The sequence below is a fragment of the Anabrus simplex genome, chromosome 2 (assembly GCF_040414725.1).
Source record: "Anabrus simplex isolate iqAnaSimp1 chromosome 2, ASM4041472v1, whole genome shotgun sequence".
NCBI lineage: Eukaryota > Metazoa > Arthropoda > Insecta > Orthoptera > Tettigoniidae > Anabrus > Anabrus simplex.
Window position 1 is genome coordinate 242639748 of NC_090266.1, and position 22514 is coordinate 242662261.

At 36.9% G+C, this 22514-nt stretch overlaps 1 protein-coding gene across 8 annotated transcripts in view; it reads left to right on the forward strand.

Annotated features, from left to right (window-relative positions):
• Positions 1–22514, forward strand: part of DMAP1 (DNA methyltransferase 1 associated protein 1) — a 308165-nt gene that overhangs the window by 163102 nt on the left and 122549 nt on the right. For all 8 annotated transcript variants that reach the window (XR_010859253.2, XM_067140531.2, XM_067140527.2 and 5 more), the window contains 2 exons: positions 18637–18855; positions 18934–19041. Coding sequence is in view for 7 of the 8 variants with exons in the window: in XM_067140531.2 (XP_066996632.2) it covers positions 18637–18855; positions 18934–19041 (327 nt within the window). In the remaining variant the exon portion in view is untranslated. The remainder of the gene's footprint in view (positions 1–18636; positions 18856–18933; positions 19042–22514) is intronic.

The window sequence follows — 22514 nt, forward strand, 5'->3', positions numbered from 1 at the left end:
TATTTGCCCCAAATTGTCCTCTTGAATTCCAACTTTATCTTTATCAATCACCCAGAACAAATTGAGCTGCTTTTCTTTGGGTTTTTTTCCAGTTCTTGAATCAGGTAATCCTGGTGAGGGTCCCATACACTGGAACCATACTCGAGTTGGGATCTTACCAGAGACTTATATGCCCTCTCCTTTACATCCGTACAACAACCCCTAAACACCCTCATAACCATGCGCAGAGATCTGTACCCTTTATTTACAATCCCATTTATGTGATTACCCCAATGAAGATCTTTCCTTATATTAACACCTAGATACTTACAATAATCCCCAGAAGGAACTTTCACCCCATCAACCCAGTAATTAAAAGTGAGAGGACTTTTCCTATTTGTGAAAGTCACAACCTGACTTTTAACCATGTTTGTCAACATATCACTGCCTGCTGTCCATCTCACAACATTATCGAGGTCATGTTGCAGTTGCTCACAATCTTGTAACTTATTTATTACTCTATACAGAATAACATCATCTGCAAATAGCCTTCATTACCTCTGATTCCTCTTCTTTACTCATACGGTAGAAGTCCGCTATAGCGAGTACTGCAAATAACGAGAACTCCGTTATAGCCCTTCAAAATTCCTATATTAAACTGTGCATCGTCCTTCGGTTACAGCGAGAACCCTATCACTGATGCATCCGTTATTATGAGCGATTGAGCGCGCGCGATTTTTTCCGTTACCGATATTTATGCACCCCAGCGGTGATATTGCATTCGATCGATTACCTTCGGCATTGTTTCCTCGCTATGTGCAGTAGCGATTTCTCTTGTCGGCATTCGAAGGCGATGTCGGAGTCGATTAGTTATACCCATTGATAACTGTTCCGTAAAGAAAATTCAAAATGAAAAAGAACACATTTTCGTAATAAATGCGTAAATAACGTGTCCGATAACGGTTGTTAACTCGTTAAAAATTAAGGCTGACTAAACGTCCGCTTAATTTTGAGGCTATATACTGCAATTAAGTAAGAATGGGATACACCTCGAGATATGGTAGAGTGCTTAACCCGATGAGTGCTACGCCCGCCTATAGACGGGCTAACGCGGCCGGTCCACCAGTGCTACGCCCATCTATAGACTGTGCGCGAGAATTTTAATTTTTTTGACTTTCCCAGTTCACTTTCAAGTGTGAATTTTATCTCTGACATGTTCTGCCATCTGTTGGGCAATATGTAGAACTAACTGATCAGAGATTATAGCTTCAGGAAGTAACTTACAGAGCTTTTTGTAGACGTCTGTGGAGTTCATCTGTGATGTAAACAAAAATGGCGGAACAACAATTTAGTTGCTCTTGCAGTGATGTTATTTCGGATCACGGAATCTTTCAGTTATTGACCACAGCGGAAAGCGGTGATGGAGATAATCATTTTAAGGAATTGTTAAGCGATTTTGAAAGTGAGAGTGATAGAGAGACTGCCAAAAATATTGTATGTGAGGGAGAAACAGAGCCTCCTTCTAAACGAAAGAAGAAAAGCACGGTGAGTACAAAAGCTATTTTATCGCTAATTTTGTGGTGGATGGATTACTTTTCTTCACCAGAGTATCAGGTAACTGTGAAAGGCTCTGAGGGCCAAGTAGTGTTTGATGACAGCTCGAAAATCATCGATTTTTTGGAAACTTCTGTGCCAGTGGAGTTGGTGCAGATAGTTGAACAAATCGGCATCACAAACAACCAGTAGAAAACATTTAACTATCACCACATTCCAGGTTTGGAAAGTACTTTAAAATATCAACTTATATACTTCTAAGAAGTTACATGTATTAATTGCGTACAGATTTTAGGAAATAATATTATTTTGGGCTCTTTACTATGTATAAAGGTAATGCACGCATGGGCACGTAAGTGTAATTTTGTTTTCTCTCAAAATAATATTGAACATAAGTGTAGGATTTTTTATTTGCATTTAGATTTATAAACAACCAACATTTATAAACATTTTATGCTAATCACCCCACTGATATGTTAAAAATTGAGGCTTCTACAATTTTTTTTACATACGAATGAAAAAACTCAGCACTGAGGTACCAAACAGTCAACTGGTAACTCAGCACTTAAAAGGTTAATTGATTTCAGAGGTTAGTTTATATTTTGTCGCGTCTGGTTAAATTACTGAAAGGCTATTATGAAAATTTATAGCGAGAAAGTTATCATATATCTACTGGTGCTTGAAGTGTGTTTTCATCATACGTATGGTATGGCTAAGTTAGGATAAGTGACGCTGTTTGAATAAGAAAACGGAAACGTTTGCAATAAAATATCTTCGGTACGGTATAGTTTTCTCACTCTGCATTTGCGAGCTCAAAGGTGATATTGGAGTTGATTAGTAATACCCGTCGACTGCTGTTCTCCAAAGAAAATTCGAAATAAAAGGGGATAACACGTTTTCGTAATAAATGCATAAATAACGTGGCTGATGGCAGTTGTTAACTCGTTAAAAATAAAGACTGAAGTAAACGATATCTTAATTTTAATGTTATATACTAAAATTAAGTAAGAATGTGATACACCTCAAGATATGGCAGAGTTCATCACTGATTTCAGAGGATATTTCGTATCTTCTCGCGTCTAGTTAAGGCTATTTACATGTAATTTTTGCAAGGAGGTTATTTCTCTGCATGCTTTTCAGGTAAGTTTTCATGTTACATATACGGTTAGGTTAGGTGACGCTGTTTGAAGAAGAAAGCTGAAGTGTTTGCCAGATAAATCTCTGGAGTGATACCGTATTTCTTCGAATCCAAGACTTTTTTTCTCAGAATCTCATGCAAAAACTCAAGGGTTGTTGCATTCGCGGCTTAACAGTAAGTTAATGGATACCACTGGCAACTACCGCAGTGACCACGCTGCTTCTTTTCACACGCGCACAGAACTCGTTGACCATAAACGACCGTCTCTTTACTATGCATCGCTAGAAGCGACAACCGATTGTACAGTGCCTGTGTGTTTCTCAAATCTGCAGAATGGCATCAAAACATGCGACACTTCGAATTCTTAGAAAAGCCATGGTTACTCACTGGCAGAATTATACCGCGTCTATTGTACTTGACGCTTAGTAAAATTAAGTTTTATAGACACCAGGAATATTTTCGTGATATATAGTCATATTGTAAAGATAACTTACGTGGAAAAGGTATTGCCGGCAAATTATCAACGGGTTCTGGTCGATATTATGATGCCAATTTTATCTTAATGGTTATTAAACACTAGGAAATGTAGAATAATATTGTGCAGCCACAAGAAAATAGGGCATAGGCCTAACTAAAGCCAATATTTGGCGTTAGAGTGAAGACAAAGAGCTAAAAAAATACGTACTGTACAAAAAAATGCATTCAGTGGTCCGCGTCAAGGACGCTTTAAAGGTCGAAGATGAAATTGTGAGGTATGTGCACGAAAAACGCAAGGGCGGAATGGCCATACCGTGGCGCAATAAACTCGTTCGTTGGCGTTCCACGTCCGCGATTATGTCTATACATCACTAACCGCTGAATTTGGCCGAACCCGGCAAGCTTGATGTGCGTGTAGCGGTTATATCTGACGCTGCATAAAAGTAACAGTTTTATAGACAGCAAGAATAATTTCCTGATCGATCGTTGTATTGTAGAGACGCATGGAATAGGTATTGCCGGAAAATTTTCAACGGGTTCTTTTCGGTAGTATGATGCCAATTTTAAGTTAATGGTCCTTAAACCTGCGGAAATAAAGAATAATTGTGCAGCCGAAAAAAGGAAAAAAAAGGAATACGGCATGACGAAAGTCTATGTTCGGCATCTAAAAATAGTCTAAAAATGCGTGGGCCTACTGTACAACAAGGCATTCATATGATTTTACAAAGATCCTTTTGAGCCTGATTTAAATTTTTTGAAGGAAAAAGTGGGGTTCATCTTGGATTCAGAGAAATACGGTACTATATTTTTTCAGAATGAAATTAAACATACACTTTCACGTAGTATCGGATTACGAAAAATAACAAACAAGTAAGCCGTTGTGTGGATAATCTGCGGGAACGCAAGTTTTGAACAAACTGATTGCCGTTTCATACCGATTTTAATGTGCATGGGGGGTTTTCCAACATTTATACAAAAATCGGATATAACGACAATCCGTTGTAGCGAGTAAATTTTTCGCTGATATGAATTCTCGCTATAACAGACTTCTACTGTATTTTATTTTATTTTATTTTATTGTATGGTTATTTTATACAATATATATACACAGGGCAGAATCAAACTTTAATGTCCATCCTTCTCAGCCATTCAGATAAACCAGGTATGAGAGCGAACAAATCATCAGGAGTGCCAGGGTATGAATGAAGAGGACATTGTTAGACCAGGTGCTCAATCGTCTGTTCTTCCAGGTTACAATCACACATTGGTGAACTGATCCAACCCCACTTGTACCTGAAATAATTGCAACAACCATGTCCAGTCCTTAACCTGTTGATACGGCACCAAAGGTTCCTCAGTAAGTCAAAACCGTTTGGCTTCTTTTTGGGATCAAGATGGTGGGCACTTGTTCCCAATGTTTTTGTTGACCACTCATGCTTCCAGCTTTCAGTTATGTCAAACCCATCCGCAATGAGTTGCCCTGCAGTGACAGTTGCTGGTCTTCTTGATTGAAGTCACTGCTGTGACAGATGGCAGAATTCCTGGTGCAGTGGCAAAGAGGGTGATGCAAAGATTTTCGTAGCTTCCCTTAGTAGAGCTTGCTTCCGTCTTAAGTGAGGTGGAGGGATGTGACTCAGCACAGGTAACCAGTGACATGGGGTTGATTTGATTGTACCAGTAATGCAACGCATTGTATCATTCAATTTTGTGTCTACCTTCTTCACATGTACACTTTCCGACCAGACAGGAGCACAGTACTCAGCAGCCGAGTAGACAAGGCTAATGCCAGTTAAACATAGACAATCAGCAGAGGCTCCCCAGGAGGTACCACAGAGCTTATGCAGTATGTTGTTTCTTGTGGCGACTTTATGAGAAAGCTTAGTGATGTGCTCTTTGTAGCTCAGGGTTCTATCTAAAGTGACTCCCAAGATATTTTGGGAAAGGGTTGTACCTCAGCTTTCGTCCGTTGAGCAGAACTCTTGGTTTGTAGTTCGCAGCACGATTCACTAGATGGAAACAAGAGACTTCAGTTTTTGTTGTGCTGGGGATCAATCTCCTGGTCTTAGAGAAAGTTGACATCTTCTAAGGTCCTCCATCAGGATTTGTTCAGCGTCTTCAAAGTTATTACTCTCTGCTACCAATGTGATGTCATCAGCATATATGAACTTGGTTGATGTTGTGTTTGGTAGATCATGAATGTACAAATTGAATAGCAATGGTGCTAAGACAGATCCCTGTGGTAGACTGTTATTTAGTTTTCGTTCGTGGCTTTTAGTGTTGCCTAGAGACACTTCGAATTGTCTTTCACTAAGCGTGCTAGATATTAGATCCACGATTTCTCAACTTGGTACAACTGGCAATAGTTTGTAGGTCAGTCCCTGTCGCCAAACAGTGTCATATGCACCTGTCAAGTCGATGAAAACAGCTGTTGATTTTAGTTGTCCTTGAAAACCAGCTTCGATATGTGTAGTTGGCAAGAACTTGATCGGTGCAGCTGCGTCCACGTCTGAATCCAGCTTGTTCAGGAGGAGTAACAGCTTCAATGAACGGAGCTATTCTGGTTAGGAGGATTCGTTCAAGAAGCTTGAATATGCAACTGAGCAGTGCTATTGCTTGATAACTTTCGGGGCTGTCCTCAGGTTTGCCATGTTTGAGAATGGCTATGACTTTTGACAGTTTGAATTGTCTGGGCAATCTGTTCTCTTGGAGTATGTAAGAGAAGAGAGAAGTGAGCCAGTATATACAATGCGGGCCCATGTTCTTAATAAATTCATTATAGATGTTGTCGGGACCAGCAGCCTTGCCGATTTTCAGTTGTTTAATTGCATTTTCTAATTCCACTGTGGAAAAGGGTCTGGAAAGCGGCTCGTTTCTCGGGGCACTGCGCTTGCGTTTAGAAAGGTTACATTTTACTATTCTGGTATGATTCTTGTCCCTCTTTGTCCTAGTGAGGTCTACGATCCTGTTACCAATAATGTCAGGACTCAGTTTAGGATGCGGCTTTTTGGGGTGTTGCTTGCCAGTTAGTGCATTCAAGATTCTCCAAGCTTTCCTGCTTGACTTTGCGAAGTTCATTTCTTTGAGTGTAGCTTCCCATTTCTTCTTCTGCTCTTATTTAAAGAGTGTAGTAGCTGTGAGCCCACTGTTTGATTTCCAGAACTTTGGTATTCTTGGTATAAAGCCTCACCATCTTCATTCCATCCAGGTACATATTCCTTTCTGTAACCCCTAGGAATGTTGGACTTGGCAGCTTTGATAACTAGTTTAACAAATTCATCGTAGTTATTTGCTGTCGGCTGAAGATTCCCCGCAGCTAGGCTAGAGTCAAGGTCTTTTGTGAATCCATCCCAGTTGGCTCGTTGAAAGTTCCATCTGGGTAAGGGCATTGAGTTTACAAATGGAATTTTCAAACCGATTTCCACCATAACAGGTCAGTGTTGACTGTTCGGGAAGTTGGACAGAACAATGCAAGTGGTGTTGAGTGGTTGGTCTAGTTGATCTGTAGACACGAATGTCAAGTCTGGGTTATAATCCTTGTTCCAGCATGCGGAGTGGAAGGTTCCCTTGTCTTTTACATCAAAAAACAAATGCATATTGTTAGTTTCTGCCCGTAGAACTAGAGACCACCCATTCGCATCCACGGTGGCATACCGCCAGTTTGAGTGATGGCAGTTGAAGTCCCCAGTGTATACACAAGGAAGATCAAAAGCCAGCAGTACTGTAGGAGCCCAATTCGCACATGGAAGCTTGTAGAAATTCACAATTTTAAAGTCATTTATCTGAATTGCTATAGTATAAATGTGTAACTTTTTTTGATGATTACTGATAAATAAAATCATGAATAAAAATATATAAATAAAATTACTCAAAAACTTAATAAAATTAATAAGCATAATTAACCGAAATGTCCGTAGTATGGGCGCCAGAGTTCACCAGAATGGATCCCTCGAATTTAGATAAGAGCATGATAAACTGTATATCCCAGGGCGTGTACATAATGCTGCGTACTGGTACATCTGCTGCAGGCCTTACCTAACCTCCTGAAAACGACTAATTAGGTAGGAACTGCACCTAGGTTCATCAATAACACTGATTCTAAAATAGCTAACTATATTCTTAACAAATTCCGTGCATGAGCACCTCATCAACATACAACATTATACATATAATACACACACAAAATATTGCTGGAAGACTCCATATTTACAACAACAACAACAATAATAATGAAAATCGTGGGAAAACGAAAGCGAGAACTAAGCTACCATTTGTAGATAGTCCGATGAACAATGTACATGTATGAAGATAAATACCCTTCACTGTCTCTATATCAATTCGACTTACCGATTCTCATAATCGGCAGTTATCACATCACACAGATACTGTACCTTGTACTACTGTGTTCACATATTTTAACACTTGCTGTAGATATATACACACGTCTGTCGATCCTCAACATATAAATTTATGGAAAGTCTGAGATAGCTTTCACCAACATATAATGCTAGGCCGCCACAAGTGCTACAATACTTAATGCGCAAGCACTCTCCACAATCAGACACTTTCCACGAACATAACAAGACTACGCTCCACGAACGTTTGAAGTCCAGTCCATTGCAGCCGTATCATTCCAGTACCGTGTATCAGCACCACTTCCTTCCCGTACAGTGCGTCAGTTGTAGTTGTAGTTATCTTCCTTCTCGTTCCTTTACAATCACCTCTACAATCACCCTTACAGTGTTTCTTACAATGTCCTTGGTTGCCGCCGTATGATCAACCTTTTTAGACATCAACATCCCCCTCCTCTCAGATGATACGTCTGGATTGGTGCTTGCCCACCAATCATGAGTAAACCTCTTCTTTCTCCCAAGTTATAAACAAACACTCGGGAGTTTTACATGAATCATCAAATTTCCCTGGTACAACAACAAGCTCATCTCATTAGGCTGGGATATATACATGACTAATGGAATTTCCTGACACAAGTACATCAACAAACACACACTGGGGTAGCCAGATGACTCATTCAAATTACCAGAGTTATTAAAGCAATGTTTTCCCACTCGTGCAAAACAAATTACTCATACCTACATATGTGGATATCTTCCAGCTTACCAATATATATGGCAAAATATATAAATGAAATACTAAATAATAATAATAATAATAAATCGAATACTGACAATAATATCTCTAACTTCTACATATAATTCGGGGGTGTGATATATGTACTATCACAAATGTAGCCATTTTCAGTGCAACCAATTACTTGCACTCCATTTAAACTTGACTTCACATACGTGGCTATTCCATATTATGGATGGTGGATAGCTTTGACCAGTGTATAACCGGGTATTCGTCCTCTACGCTGGAGATCCTGTTCATCTTTGGTATGGGTTTCTTGAATATTAACAACAGCAATGTGAAGGTCATGCAGTTGTTTTTGCAGATATTCGCATCTTGCAGAACTTACGCCTTCAATATTAAGTTGCATAATAAGGACTGGGTGTTGCTCACCTCTAGTTTGATGGTTCTGAAATGAACCGTTACTTGTTATGTTTCTGGGCATATTGTATGTCACCTTTAACGCTGTTACTCGTTTAGCACCACCCGCGGGTCATGTGTAGCGTAATGTGAGGTAATACCTATGGACGTGAGTAACGTTCAACCCCCTTTACTCATATCATCTATATATATATAAAATAGCTTGTCCTGACTGACTGACTGACTGATTCATCATCGCCGAGCCAAAACTACTGGACATAAAGAAATGAAATTTTGGGGATATATTCATGTTATGATGTAGGTGCTCGCTAAGAGAGGATTTTTGGATATTCCTTCGGTAAGGGGGTGAAAATGGGGGTGAAATTTTAAAATGAGTGTATCTATATCTCAAAACTTTAAAAGTTTACAGATGTAAAAATTGGTATTTAGAATCTTCTTTAAAAATAAGGAAACACGTATTTTTTTGTTTTCAGAAAATCCCAATATGAGGGATGAAAAAGGGTGAAAATGGGGGAAAATGGGTTGAATGCCTTTAATCAGGATACCGGTACTTACATCTCTGAAACTGAAGATATTACAGACCTGAAAATTGGTGCTTTTGATCCCTTTTAAAAATAAAGAAGCACGTATTTTTTTGTTTTTGTAAAATACAATTAATGGGAGGGTGAAAAGGGGGTGAATTTTTAAAATGAGTGACTCTATATCTCCAAACTTTTAATGTTTAGAGATGTAAAAATTGGTATTTAGAATCTTCATTAAAAATAAAGAAACACGTATTTCTTTGTTTTCGGAAAATCGCAATAGGAGGAGTGAAAAGGGGTGAAAAATGGGTTGAATGCCTTTAATGAGGCTACTTATATCTCAGAAACTGAAGATATTATAGACCTGAAAATTGGTGGTTGGGATCTCTTTTAAAAATAAAGAAAGACGTATTTTTTTGTTTTTCTGGAAAACCCAATTAAGGGGGGTGAAAAGGGGGTAATATTTTAAAATTACTGTATCTATATCTCAAAACTTTTAAAGGTTATAGATGTAAAAATTGGTATTTAGAATCTCCATTAAAAATAAAGAAACACTTATATTTTGTTTTCGGAAAATCGTAATAGGAAGGGTGGTAAAGGTTGAAAAACGGGTCGAATGCATTTCATGAGTCTACTTATATTTCAGAACCTGAAGATATTACAGACCTGAAAATTGGTGTTTGGGATCTCCTTAAAAAATAGAGAAACACGTATTTTTCTTTTTGTGGAAAATCCAATTAATGGGGGGGGTGTGTGTGTGTGAAAATGGGGTGATTTTTTAAAATGAGTGTATCTATATCTCAAAACTTTTTTAAGTTTATAGATGTAAAAATTGGTATTTAGAATCTCCTTTAAAAATAAAGAAACATGTATTCTTTTGTTTTCGGAAAATCCCAATAGGAAGGGTGTAAAAGGGTGAATAATGGGTTGAATGCCTTTCATGAGGCTACTTATATTTCAGAACCTGAAGATATTACAGACCTGAAAATTGGTATTTTGGAACTACTTTAAAAGTAAAGAAACACGTATTTTTTCGTTTTTGGAAAATCCAAATATTGGGGGGTGAATTTTTTAAAATGAGTGTGTCTACATTTTATAATTTTAAAATTTACAGATGTAAAAATTGGTAGTTAGAATCTCCTCTAAAAATTAAGGAACACATATTTTTTGTTTCCTGTAAATCCTAATAGGATTGAATGGGTTGAATGCCTTAATTGATGATACACATCTCAGAAACGAAAGATATTACAGAACTGATAATTTGCATATGGGATCTCCTTTAAAAATAAAGAAACACATATTTTTTAGTTTTTGGAAAAGCCAATTAATGGCGGTTAAACAGGAGTGACAAATTGGGGTGAATTTTTTGAAAGACTGTATCTACAGAATATCTTGGAAATGTAAAATGTTACAGAGTAAAGAGTGAGTGTAAATCTCCTGTAAATGTAAAGAAATATAGGTGATTTGTTTTGGAAACTTCACTTAAGGGGAACTCAAAAGCGGTGAAATTTTAAAATGAGAATTTTTACAGTATATCTAAAAAAAACTTAACATGTTACAGAAGTGAAAAATGGTATTTTTTTATCTCTATTAAGCATAAAGAAACGTGTACTTTTAGTTATCGGAAATACCACTTGGGTGGAGGGTGGGTAAAAGTGACTGAAAATGGTGATGAATTCTTTTAATTAGGCTACTGATATCTCAAAAATGAAGATGTTACAGACGTGAAATTTGATATTTGCAATCTGCAAGTAAAGAAACACGTATTCTCGGAAAATCCAATGAAGGGGGGGTTGAAAGAATTGAAAAATTAATTGACTGAATTGTATGAGAATACATACATCTAATAAAAACTAAAGTTGTTACAGACGTGAAAATTCTTATTTGGACCTCCTTTAAAAACAAAGAAGAACGCTTTTTGGTGGGGAAACCATCTTGGAGGGCGGGAGTGTAAAGGAGTTGAATTCCTTTTATGAGGACACATAAATCGAAAACTGAAGAAGTTAGAGTCGTGATAATTGGTATTTAGAAGCTCCTTTACGATTAAAGAAACAAGTATTATTTGCGGGAAAATTCATTTAAAGGGGGGGGGGGAATTATTGCGAAATGACGTGAAAAAAGTGAATTTTTTTAAATCTCAAAACTGAAGGTAATAGACGTGAATATTGATGTTTTTAATCTCCCTTAAACATAAAGAAACAAGCATTCTTTTAATTTTTTAGTGGGGGGGGTGGGGGGTGGCGGTAAATAAACTTAACGGCGGTGGGGTGTAGAAGGAGGCGAGACCAATTGATTTTACTGTTATTAATGTACTTATAAGGATCCTTCGTTGCTCAGGCGGCAACGCGCCGGCCTCTCACAGCTGGGTTCCGTGGTTCAAATCCCGGTCACTCCATGTGGCATTCGTGCTGGACAAAACGGGGATGGGACAGGTTTTTCTCCGGATACTCCGGTTTTCCCTGTCATCAGCCATTCCAGCAACACATAATAGTAATAATAATAATAATAATAATAATAATAATAATATTCCGGACCGTCGTCAAATGTGCGGACCGCGCTGGAAACGGCTCCTGGACGGGTAATGACTAAGAATGCAGTCCGGCCGCAGGTTCAATGCCGCCAAGGCACCCAATATGACACCACGCCGGATCTCCTGAAGGATTTTTATCCATATTAAAAATATTATAGGAAAAGATGGCAAAGATTTACGGACCCAACTGACCGGGAGGAATACCTGAGCCTAGCCCGGGAAGTACGAAATCGATTGCTGGAAAGGAAGATTTAAAAGTGGGAGGAAACGTGCCGTAAAATCATAGAAAACCAGTCAGATCGGGAATTTTGGTGGATTCTCGCAGAAAACGAGTCAGATCGCGAATTTCGGCGGATTATATATCTAATACAATAAGCATTTAATTATAAATTTCAGTATAATACCGTAGCGAAGCACGGGTATCTTGCTAGTCTATATATAAAATAACATGTCCTGACTGACTGACCGTCCATCGCCGAGCCAAAACTACTGGACATAATGAAATGAAATTTTGAGGATACATTTATAGTACAATGTAGGTGCTTGCTAAGGGAGGATTTTTGGATATTCCGTCACTAAGGGGGTGAAATTTAAAAATGAGTATATCTATATCTCAAAACTTTAAAAGTTTCCAGATGTAAAAATTGGTATTTAGAATCTCCTTTAAAGTAAGAAAACACATATTTTTTTGTTTTAGGAAAATTCCAACAGGAGGGGTGAAAAAGGGTGAGAGAGGGGTTAAATGCCTTTAATGAGGATACTTATATCTATGAAACTGAAGATATTACAGACCTGAAAATTGGTATTTGGGATCTCCTTTTAAAATAAAGAAACACGTATTTTTTGGTTTTGGAAAATGCAATTAATGGGAGGGTAAAAAGGGGGGGGGGAGAATATTTAAAATGGGTGTATCTATATCTCAAAATTTTAAAAGTTTACGGGTGTAAAAATTGGTATTTAGAATCTCCTTTAAAAATAAAGAAACACATATTATTTAGTTTTCAGAAAATCCTAATAGGAGGGGTGAAAACTGGTGAAAAAAGGGTGAATGCATTTAATGAGGACACTTATATCTCAGAAACTGAAGATATTACTTACCTGAAAATTGGTATTTTGGGATCTCCTTTGAACATAAAGAAACACGTATTTTTTTCTTTTCGGAAAATCCCAATAGGAGGGGCGAAAAGGGGTGAAAACGGGGTTGAATGCCTTTAATGAGGACACATATCTCAGAAACTGAAGATATTACGGACCTGAAAATTGGTATTTGGGATCTCCTTTAAAAGTAAAGAAACACGTATTTTTTGTTTTTGGAAAATCCAATTAATGGTGGGGTGGGATGAAATGGGGGTGAATTTTTAAAATGAGTGTGTCTCTATCTCAAAACTTTTAAAGTTTACAGATGTAAAAATTGGTATTCATGATCCCCTAAAAAATAAAAATAAAATGTATATTTTGTTTCCAGAAAATCTTAATAGGAGGGGTGAAAAAGGGGTTGAATGCCTTAAATGAGGATACTTATATCTCAGAAACAGAAAATAGTACAGACCTGAAAATTAGTATTTAAAAACTCCTTATTAAATAAAGAAACATATATATTTTGTTTTTGGAAAATCCAATTAATGGGGGTTAATAGTATAATGTTATTTGCTTTACGTCCCACTAACTGGTTTTACGATATTCGGAGACGCCGAGGTGCCGGAATTTAGTCCCGCAGGAGTTCTTTTACGTGCCAGTAAATCTACCGACACGAGGCTGTTGTATTTGAGCACCATCAAATACCACCGGACTGAGCCAGGATCGAACCTGCCAAGTTGGGGTCAGAAGGCCAGCGCCTTAACCGTCTGAGCCACTCAGCCGGCTAATCGGGGTTAAACATGAGTGACAAATTGGGGTGAATTTTTAGAAAGACTATATCTAAAGTATATCTCAGAAACATAAAATTGTACAGACGTAAAAATTGGTATTTGGAATCTCCTGTAAAAGTAAAGAAACATAGGTGATATTTTTTTGGAAACTCCAATTAAGGGAAGTAAAAAGGGGGGTAAAATTTTAAAATGAGCATTTCTACAGTATATCTCAAAAACTTAACGTTACCGAAGTAAAAAATAGTATTTTTTATCTCTCTTAAAATAAAGAAACATGTATCTTTTGTTTTCTGGAAAACCAGTAGAGTGGAGGGCTAAAAGTGACTGAAAATGGGGTTGAATGATTTTAATTAGGATACAGATATCTCAAAAGCTGAAGATGTTACAGACGTGAAATTTGGTATTTGGAATCTCATTTAGAAATAAAGAAATACGTAGTTTTTGTCTTCGGAAATCCACTTAAAGGGGGGAAGGGAAATTGAAAAATTAGTTTAAATATTTGAATGAAGATACAATTATCTCAACTACGAAAGATTTTGCAGGTGTTAAAATTGGTATTTGGAATCTGCTTTAAAAGTAAAGAAACACATATTCTCGGAAAATCCAACGAAGGGTAAGGGGGGGGGGGGGTGAAAGAATTGAAGAATTAATTTAATTATATGTGGATACTTACATCTAATAAAAATTAATTGTTAACAGACGTGAAAAATGGTATTTGGATCTCCTTTAAACACAAAGAAAAACGCGTTTTTGGACAGAAATCATCTTGGGGGCAGGGGTGAAAAAGAGTCGAATTCCTTTTAAGAGGACACTTATCCCAAAAACTGAAGATATTGGAGTCGTGATAATTGGTATTTAGAAGATCATTTACTATTAAAGAATAAAGTATGTTTTGCCGGAAAATTCACGTGGGGGTGGGAGGGAGTGTGAAAGGAAGTTAAAAAAAGTTAATTATTTTTAAGGGGATACTCATATCTCAGAACTGAAGGTATCAGGCGTGAACATTGGTATTTGGAATCTCCTTTAAACATAAACACACCTTTTTTGGGGGGGGTTAAGAAACACACTTTTTGGGGGGGGGTGGGGTGGTAAATCAACTTAACGGCGGTGGGGTAAAAATTGAATTGAATCACAAATAGACCAATTGATTTTACTGTTCATAATGTACTTATTCTGATTAAAAATTGATCATTTTTAATATTTCCTGGGTTCGTTTTCAATAGCCATCTTTTTCTTTGGAGAACATAAGTTTAGATTACAGTAGATTCTCCTGGCATATAAATAAAAAGTTAACACATTTGAAATAAACGATAGGAATGACATTGACCGTGCAATTTTTCACCTCTATAATAAGGTAAATAATGCATGCATTTATATCATTCGTGTATTCCAGAAATCTCGCGCACTTGCCTACGCGCGACGATGGTGCTGGTCACATTGTCAACAATGACAATGGCAGCAGATGCAATTTACCGCCAAGTAGCGGTCTTGCATCTTGCTGTGGGGTCCATAATAATAATAATAATAATAATAATAATAATAATAATAATAATAATAATAATTATTATTATTATGTTCTGGACCGTCGTCAAAATGTGCGGGCCGCGCTGGAAATGGGTGCTGGCCGCGTAATGACTACGAATGCAGTCCGGTCTTGGGTTCAGTACTGCCAAGGCACCCAAGACGTCACCACGCCGGATCTCCTCAAGGATTTGATCCATATTAAAAATGCTCATAGGAAAAGATGGCAAAGATTTAGGGGGCCAACTGACGGTGTGGAATACCTGGACCTAGCCCGGGGTGTATGAAATAGATTGCTGGAAAGAAAGATTGAGAAATGGGAGGAATTTTGCCGTAATCTCTCAGAAAACGAGTCGGATCGTTAATTTTGACGGATTCTCTCAGAAAACGAGCCAGATCGCGAATTTAGGCGGATTATGTATAAAACGTTAAGCATTCAATTATAAATTTCAGTACAATACCGTAGCAAAGCACGGGTATCTTGCTAGTTTATATATATAAGAAAACATAAAGGTCCAATAATACTGCTCTGAGGAATTCCCCCTGTTAATTATTATAGGGTCAGATAAAGCTCCCGAATCCAAGATATCTGCTATATCCTGCTGGAATCCTACAAGTTGAGCTTCAGTGGAATAACCTTTCCTAAAACCGAACTGCCTTCTATCGAACCAGTTAGTACTTTCACAAACATGTCTAATATAATCAGAAAGAATCCCTTCCCAAAGCTTACATGCAACGCATTTCAAACTTACTGGCCTGTAATTTTCAGCTTTATGTCTATCACCCTTTCCTTTATACACAGGGGCTACTATAGCAACTCACCATTCATTTGGTATAGCTCCTTCAACCAAACAATAATCAAATAAGTACTTCAGATATGCTACTATATCCCAACCCATTGTCTTTAGTATATCCCCAGAAATCTTATCAATTCCAGCTGCTTTTCTAGTTTTCAACTTTTGTATCTTATTGTAAATGTCATTGTTATCATATGTAAATTTTAATACTTCTTTAGCATTAGTCTCCTCTATCATCTCTTCATATGGTTATGAGGGTATATAGGGGTTTTGTAGTAAGGATGAAAAGGGGAGTGTCTCTGGTAAGATCTCAACTAGAGTTTTTGTTCCTGTGTATGGGCCCACACTAAGAATACTTGATTCAAGAACTGGTAAAGGTCTAAAGGAAAGCAGCACGATTTGTTCTGTGTGTTTTCCTACAAACGAGTAGTATTATGAAAATTTTGCAAATGTTGCAAGGAGACAAACAGCTTGCCTAAGCAGAATTTTCCAAGTTGTCAGTGGAGAGATGGCCTGAAATGACATTGGTAGACTAAGGAGTTAAGTTGAGTTTTTTAAAGTAGGAAATATCATAGTATGTTAATAAAGTTGGAATTCAAATAGGATAAATTGGGGCAAATACTCGTTTATAGGAAGAGGAGTTACGGATTGGAATAATTTCTCAATGGAAATGTTGGATAAATTTCCACCTTCTTTGGTATAATTTAAGAAAATACTATGTAAACAAAGATAGGGAATCTGCCATGGTGGCATTAACTCTAAATCTAGATGAGTGGTGGTTTTTTTTTTTTTTTAATTTTATACAATATTTGAGCCTTGTTTCAGCTTATGGAATAGTTGACCAGAAGGTGAATTACAGCACTGTTGCTGACATTCAACTCTCATGGTTTTGGCATTCAAAAGGATAGAGGGTGTAGCCTCTACCTGTTCCCTTTCCATATAAACCCAATTATTATCTTATATTTTTCTCTTGATTTGATGATGGTGATGATGATGATGATGATGATGATGATGATGATGATGATGGTGATGTGAAATTAAGAAATATATAATTGATGTAAATTGGTTTGCCTTGCTTTGCATTTCAAATATTTGTACAGTTTTTGTATGTGACATCCCTAATTTAATTGTGTAGTTTCATACTAGTCATAGTACCTCTGCACTGTAGACTCTCTAAAGTGTTCCTTCATATTCATTATATTTTCTTTATTAGGCAGTGAACTTATGGATGTTTGCATTTGTTGGTGGTCCTTTGAAAGAATACTTGAAGATGAATACATACATATATTCTCCAGAGTGTCTGTAAATGGAAAAAAGAAAGACAGTAAAATCACAATTCAGATACTCCTTAAAAATTATTTTGGAGAAAAAATTTGAGTGAGAGGTCAGCAACCAAAGAAGTGTGTTTTGTAGGAGGTGGTTAATATTAGAATATCATCATATTGGTTCAGACTGTATTTTCCAGAGTGTTATCGATTTTTTTTTTTTAAATATGCAAAATTACAATTCAAGTGCTCCTTAAATCATTTGGAGATAAATTTGAGTGAGAGGTCAGCAGCCAAATAAATATGTGTGGTTAGTATTAGAATTACAGACTATAAATTTCATGTTAGATCTGCATTGACGGTTGAACTTCTTATAAATTGTTTAAAAAATTGTGATGATTATCTTTCTAGTCAATATTACGTCCAATTAAGATGAAATTTTAAATAGACTGGTTTCAACGTGACATAGGGTCATCCTCAATCAAATATATGCGTATTTTACTATTCAAAATTTCCTCTTAATTGGATGTAATATTGAGTATGTACTAAGAGGATAATCAACACAATTTTGTGAACAATTAGTAAGTAGTATTAGAATATCAACAAATTGGTTCAGACAGTTCAGCATTGAAGATATTAGGCTGGAAGGCAAATCTCATTTAGGGTGACCTTCTATTATAGAAAATGATATTCTGTGCACCATGTTCAAAGACCAGCCACTTGCCAGCACTTGTGAATTTTCGATAAACCTTGATGGTTCCAAAACTGCACTTGCTATGAATCTCTACTATCTCAGTTGAGCCAGCTAAAGTCAATAGTTTCACAAAGTAATCATAACTCAGGCCCAGTGAAGACTTGATATATGCTATCAACTTCATAAAAAATCCCTGAGGTTACGGAACTCATTGTGTCATGCAATAGAAAATAGCTCTTTTTGCATAATCCTGAGAAGAGAGGGTATTGAGAAGGGACCTTGTTCATTTGTTCATCAAGGTGATTTTTGGTAAGGTGATTTTTGGTTTGAATTGATCACAAATAGCTATGGAGTTTATGCTGAGTTCTTCTGTGAGCAATAGGATTGTGTTTAGAATGTTTAGACAACGCTATCCAGATTTAATCAATAGAAAACATGCTATACTGCAGCAGTGGATTTGTTGCTTCATTCAACATACAGTCCAGATGTTGCAACTTGTGACTGTGATTTGTTCTGGTTCATATCATTATCTCTTCATAGAAGACAGTTTGATAATATTGGAAGACATCTGAAATACCCATCTAAGGATTAGTGTCATCAACAAATACAGATTCTATCAGAGAGATGGGTGAAAGTAATCTTTAATTATAATAGCTCTCTCCTTACAAAGAAGAATTATCCCATTTTTTATTTAGATGTTATTCTGAGAAAGTACTAGATATACAGGAAAAAGACTTTCCATTTGACCTAGTATTTCATAATAATGTTGTATAATTTTATTTTACAGCAAGTTGATGTACCCACATACAACGATGTTACTTACAGTCAACATCTACAATGTGGATCATGGTCCAAGGACGAAACAGACCACCTTTTTGATCTATGCCGCCGATTCGATACACGCTTTATCATTATACATGACCGTTGGGATAGATCTCGCTTCATGGAGCGAAGTGTTGAAGACCTCAAAGAGCGATATTATGATGTTTATAATACTCTAGCTAAGGTATGATCATCCTATTATTTTTATATCATGTATTTTTTACTGATATTGAATTAATTTGATGGAATACTTATTTTTTAGGTACGGGCTGTTCCTGGACAAGATCCAAAATTGCATTTTTATGATGCTGATCATGAGCGCCGTCGAAAGGAACAACTACGAAGGTTGTTTGATAGGACACCGGAACAGGTATGTTAGATACCTTTTGGATAATTATTAATACAAATATATACTCATGTAGTTAATTTTAAATGTCCCAGTGTAATTATATTTGTAAAATATTTTGCACATTTCTGTGTCACACTTTTCTTTTGGTATATAGTTTCTCATAATAAGTTATTGTTACATTCTGTGAGAGGAAACAGATATTGACTAGGACTGCAGTTGACATGGCATTGATTCATTGAAATGAAAGGTCAGAATATTGAGATAAGTGACTAGTTCCTTCTGAAAAAGCTCTTTTCCTCATGCAAGCTGTCTGAATAGATAATACAGCACCGGGCGAGTTGGCCATGCGGTTAGGGCCGCGCAGCTGTGAGCTCGCATCCGGGAGATAGTGGGTTTTAACCCTACTGTCAGCAGCCCTGAAGATGGTTTTCCGTGGTTTCCCATTTTCACGCCAGACATAAGACCTATCTGTATTGATGCAACGTAAAGTAAATTATAAATTAAAACAAATAATATAGCTGATTATATTGTCAGAGGTCCTAGATTTGGTTCCCACATTCTACGAGACATGGATGCTGTGAGTGAGAACTAACTCCATCGCATGAGGACAGGTGACATGTGAGATGCAGATGGTAGAAAATTTCATAGAGATAACAAGAAACTGACAGAAGTGGAGGTGGACTTGTAGATTCTTTGTCAGTTTATATAGCATCCCAAGGAAGGCAGCTGCCAATGTTCAGGCCTTAATCTCACATAGGGTGGATGTGCCACCAGGGGCTTTTTAAATTTCTTTTGCTCTGTGTGCCCAAGGTTAAAAGATCGAATCCTGGCTCAGTTAATCAGAATGCGAGAGTACTTAAGTGTAAGATGCTGCGATAGCTTCTCACCAAAGCAGCCTTTGTTCAAATCCCATTCAATGGATGTGGGATTTTTCAAATAGGAAGTTGTATCCCTGTGCTTCAGATTTTATGAAAACTGGAGGTCATGTGGCTACGATCATGATATCAGTAGTCATGTAAAACCACAAGCTTCCTTACATTCTTAGTACTTAAATGTGACAGAATCACATCATTCGATTTGAGTTCAAATTTCTTGTCGTAGATTTTCAACAGGTAAGGGGATACAGAGTGCCTAGCATTATTACTGTATTATTGTATTTACTGTGTTGTTTGATTTTATACCTTACAGTTCATTAGTTGAAGGTGTGATTTTTTGATACTATGAAACAATCGCTCAATATGTGCCGTGGAACTAGTTGATTGCAGTCCAAAACTGAAGTCAACTTAAATGCAGAGAACCAAAAGTATTCAGACACCACAATCTTCTTAGACAGTTTGGTCGTAGTGTGACATCATACACATGAAAATTTGAATACATAATCATACAAAATATCAGGCACTTAGGCCTTACTGAAGCAATGAAGAAAGTAACAAATGTGAATTAACAACAGTAGAAACAACAGGTATTCAATTAATGGTCAAAAACATTCAGACGTATGGTGTTCCAGTCAGAAAAACACCACTTTATCCTACTACAGTGTTATTGCAGTACTTTTAGTCTACGTTGCATGTTCATGTAATGTGCAATTAATGTCAGAGGTATTACTGTGGTTGCCATTCAGCTAGCAAATCATATTTTTGTTTTTAATATCATCCCTTTCTCTTATGATCTTCTTCAAAAAGCTCCATGCATGCTCAATGTGATTAATATCAGGGGTTGGGGTGGATTGTGGAGGTGTTTGGGAGTGTTACACAACAGCCACAGTTTGACATTATGTGTGATGTGCTGGAGGTCACTATCTTGCAGGAAGATCCAGTCGTCAATAATTGCCATTTTTTCTGCACTTGCTAGCAGTTTTTGTTTAAGGATGTTCAGATACATGCCGTGTTCCATTATTCCATCAATAATGTACAGTTCCCCCATACCAAGTGCATTCATGCAGCCCCACACACATACAGAGCCACCTCCAGGTGTAAGACTTGGAATGATGTCCTGAGGCTGCAGTTCAGCGTTTGTTTTCTTCCATACATTCAGTTTCCATTTGAATTTACTCGAGTCCAGATCACCTTTTCCAGAATTCCTCAGTCTTATCCTGATATTTCAAAGCAGATTCCAATTTTGTTTTTACTGTTCGTTTTATTCATCCAGAACTACTTCTGACCAACTCAACCATGTTACCCTTCATGATTATAAACACCCCTCTCTGTGCTTGCAAAAACTCTGCCACTGGCATTCTCAATCAATCAATCAATCACTCAATCAATCAATCAGTCACCATATATATGGATCATTTGGAGCAAAACAAAATAAACACAAAAATAAATGGACTTTGCCTTTGGATCAGGTATGTAGACGACACCTTTGTCATAATAGATAGCCAAAAAAATGATAGTGAAAAAATCCTAAGTTTCTTAAATAATATTGACCCAAATATAAAATTCACGAAAGAAGATGAAACTAACAACTCGATAAACTTCCTGGATATTAATGTAACACAAATAAGAGATAGATTTGAATTTCAAATATTTAGAAAACCACCATACGCTCCTCTAACGATAAAAAATGATTCTCTTCACCCAAAATCACATAAACAGGCGGCTTTTTATAGTTTAGTTTATAGAGCTTTCAAAATCCCCCTTTCAGAGAGTAACTTAAAAAAGGAACTCAATTTTATAAAAGATCTGGCCTCAATTAATGGATATAAAATAAATATAGTCAATCAAATCATCAATAAAGTAAAACAAAAGTTAGTAACTAATCTTACTCCCGAAAAAACTAAGCAGTCCAAATTCGCAACATTTACATTCACCAATCCAGCCATTTTTCAAATAATCCTATCAAAAAACGAGATGTGAATGTAGCATTCAAAACACAAAATACAAACAGAAACATTTTTTTCAACCACAATAGTATAAATTCCAAAAATAACCCTTATCTAAGTTCTGCCATCTATAGATTAACATGTGTAGAATGTAAATGTTCATATGTTGGCCAACCTGGCCGTAACTTCCTCACAAGATACTTAGAACACGTTAATGCTACAAAGCACAACAAACATTCTGCGATGAGTGCTCACATGAGAGAGTCAGGCCACCAATTTACAACCATAGAGAAAGACCTAAAAATTATAAAGAAGATAGAAAAAGGTAAACTAATGACAGAATTAGAAAATATTTATATCACTTAGACCGGTATTTCAATAAAGAAAAAAAAATTAAATGACGAAATTGAAATAAGAAATCCGTTACACGAACAATTACCGAAACTATTAAAGTCGCTTAATCTAGAAAAAAGTAATTTTGCCAAAGTTTTCATTCCCAAAACAACTAATAATCATCCAACATTAAAGAACTCAACCCCTCCCTGCACTCCTACTAGACATTCCCCTTCCAATACCACACCCACAAACATTTCTCCTCCTACCCTTACTCCCTCCCCTCAACCCCCAAAACCTCACTCTTACAACACAAGGAGTAGACACAGAACAGACAGTC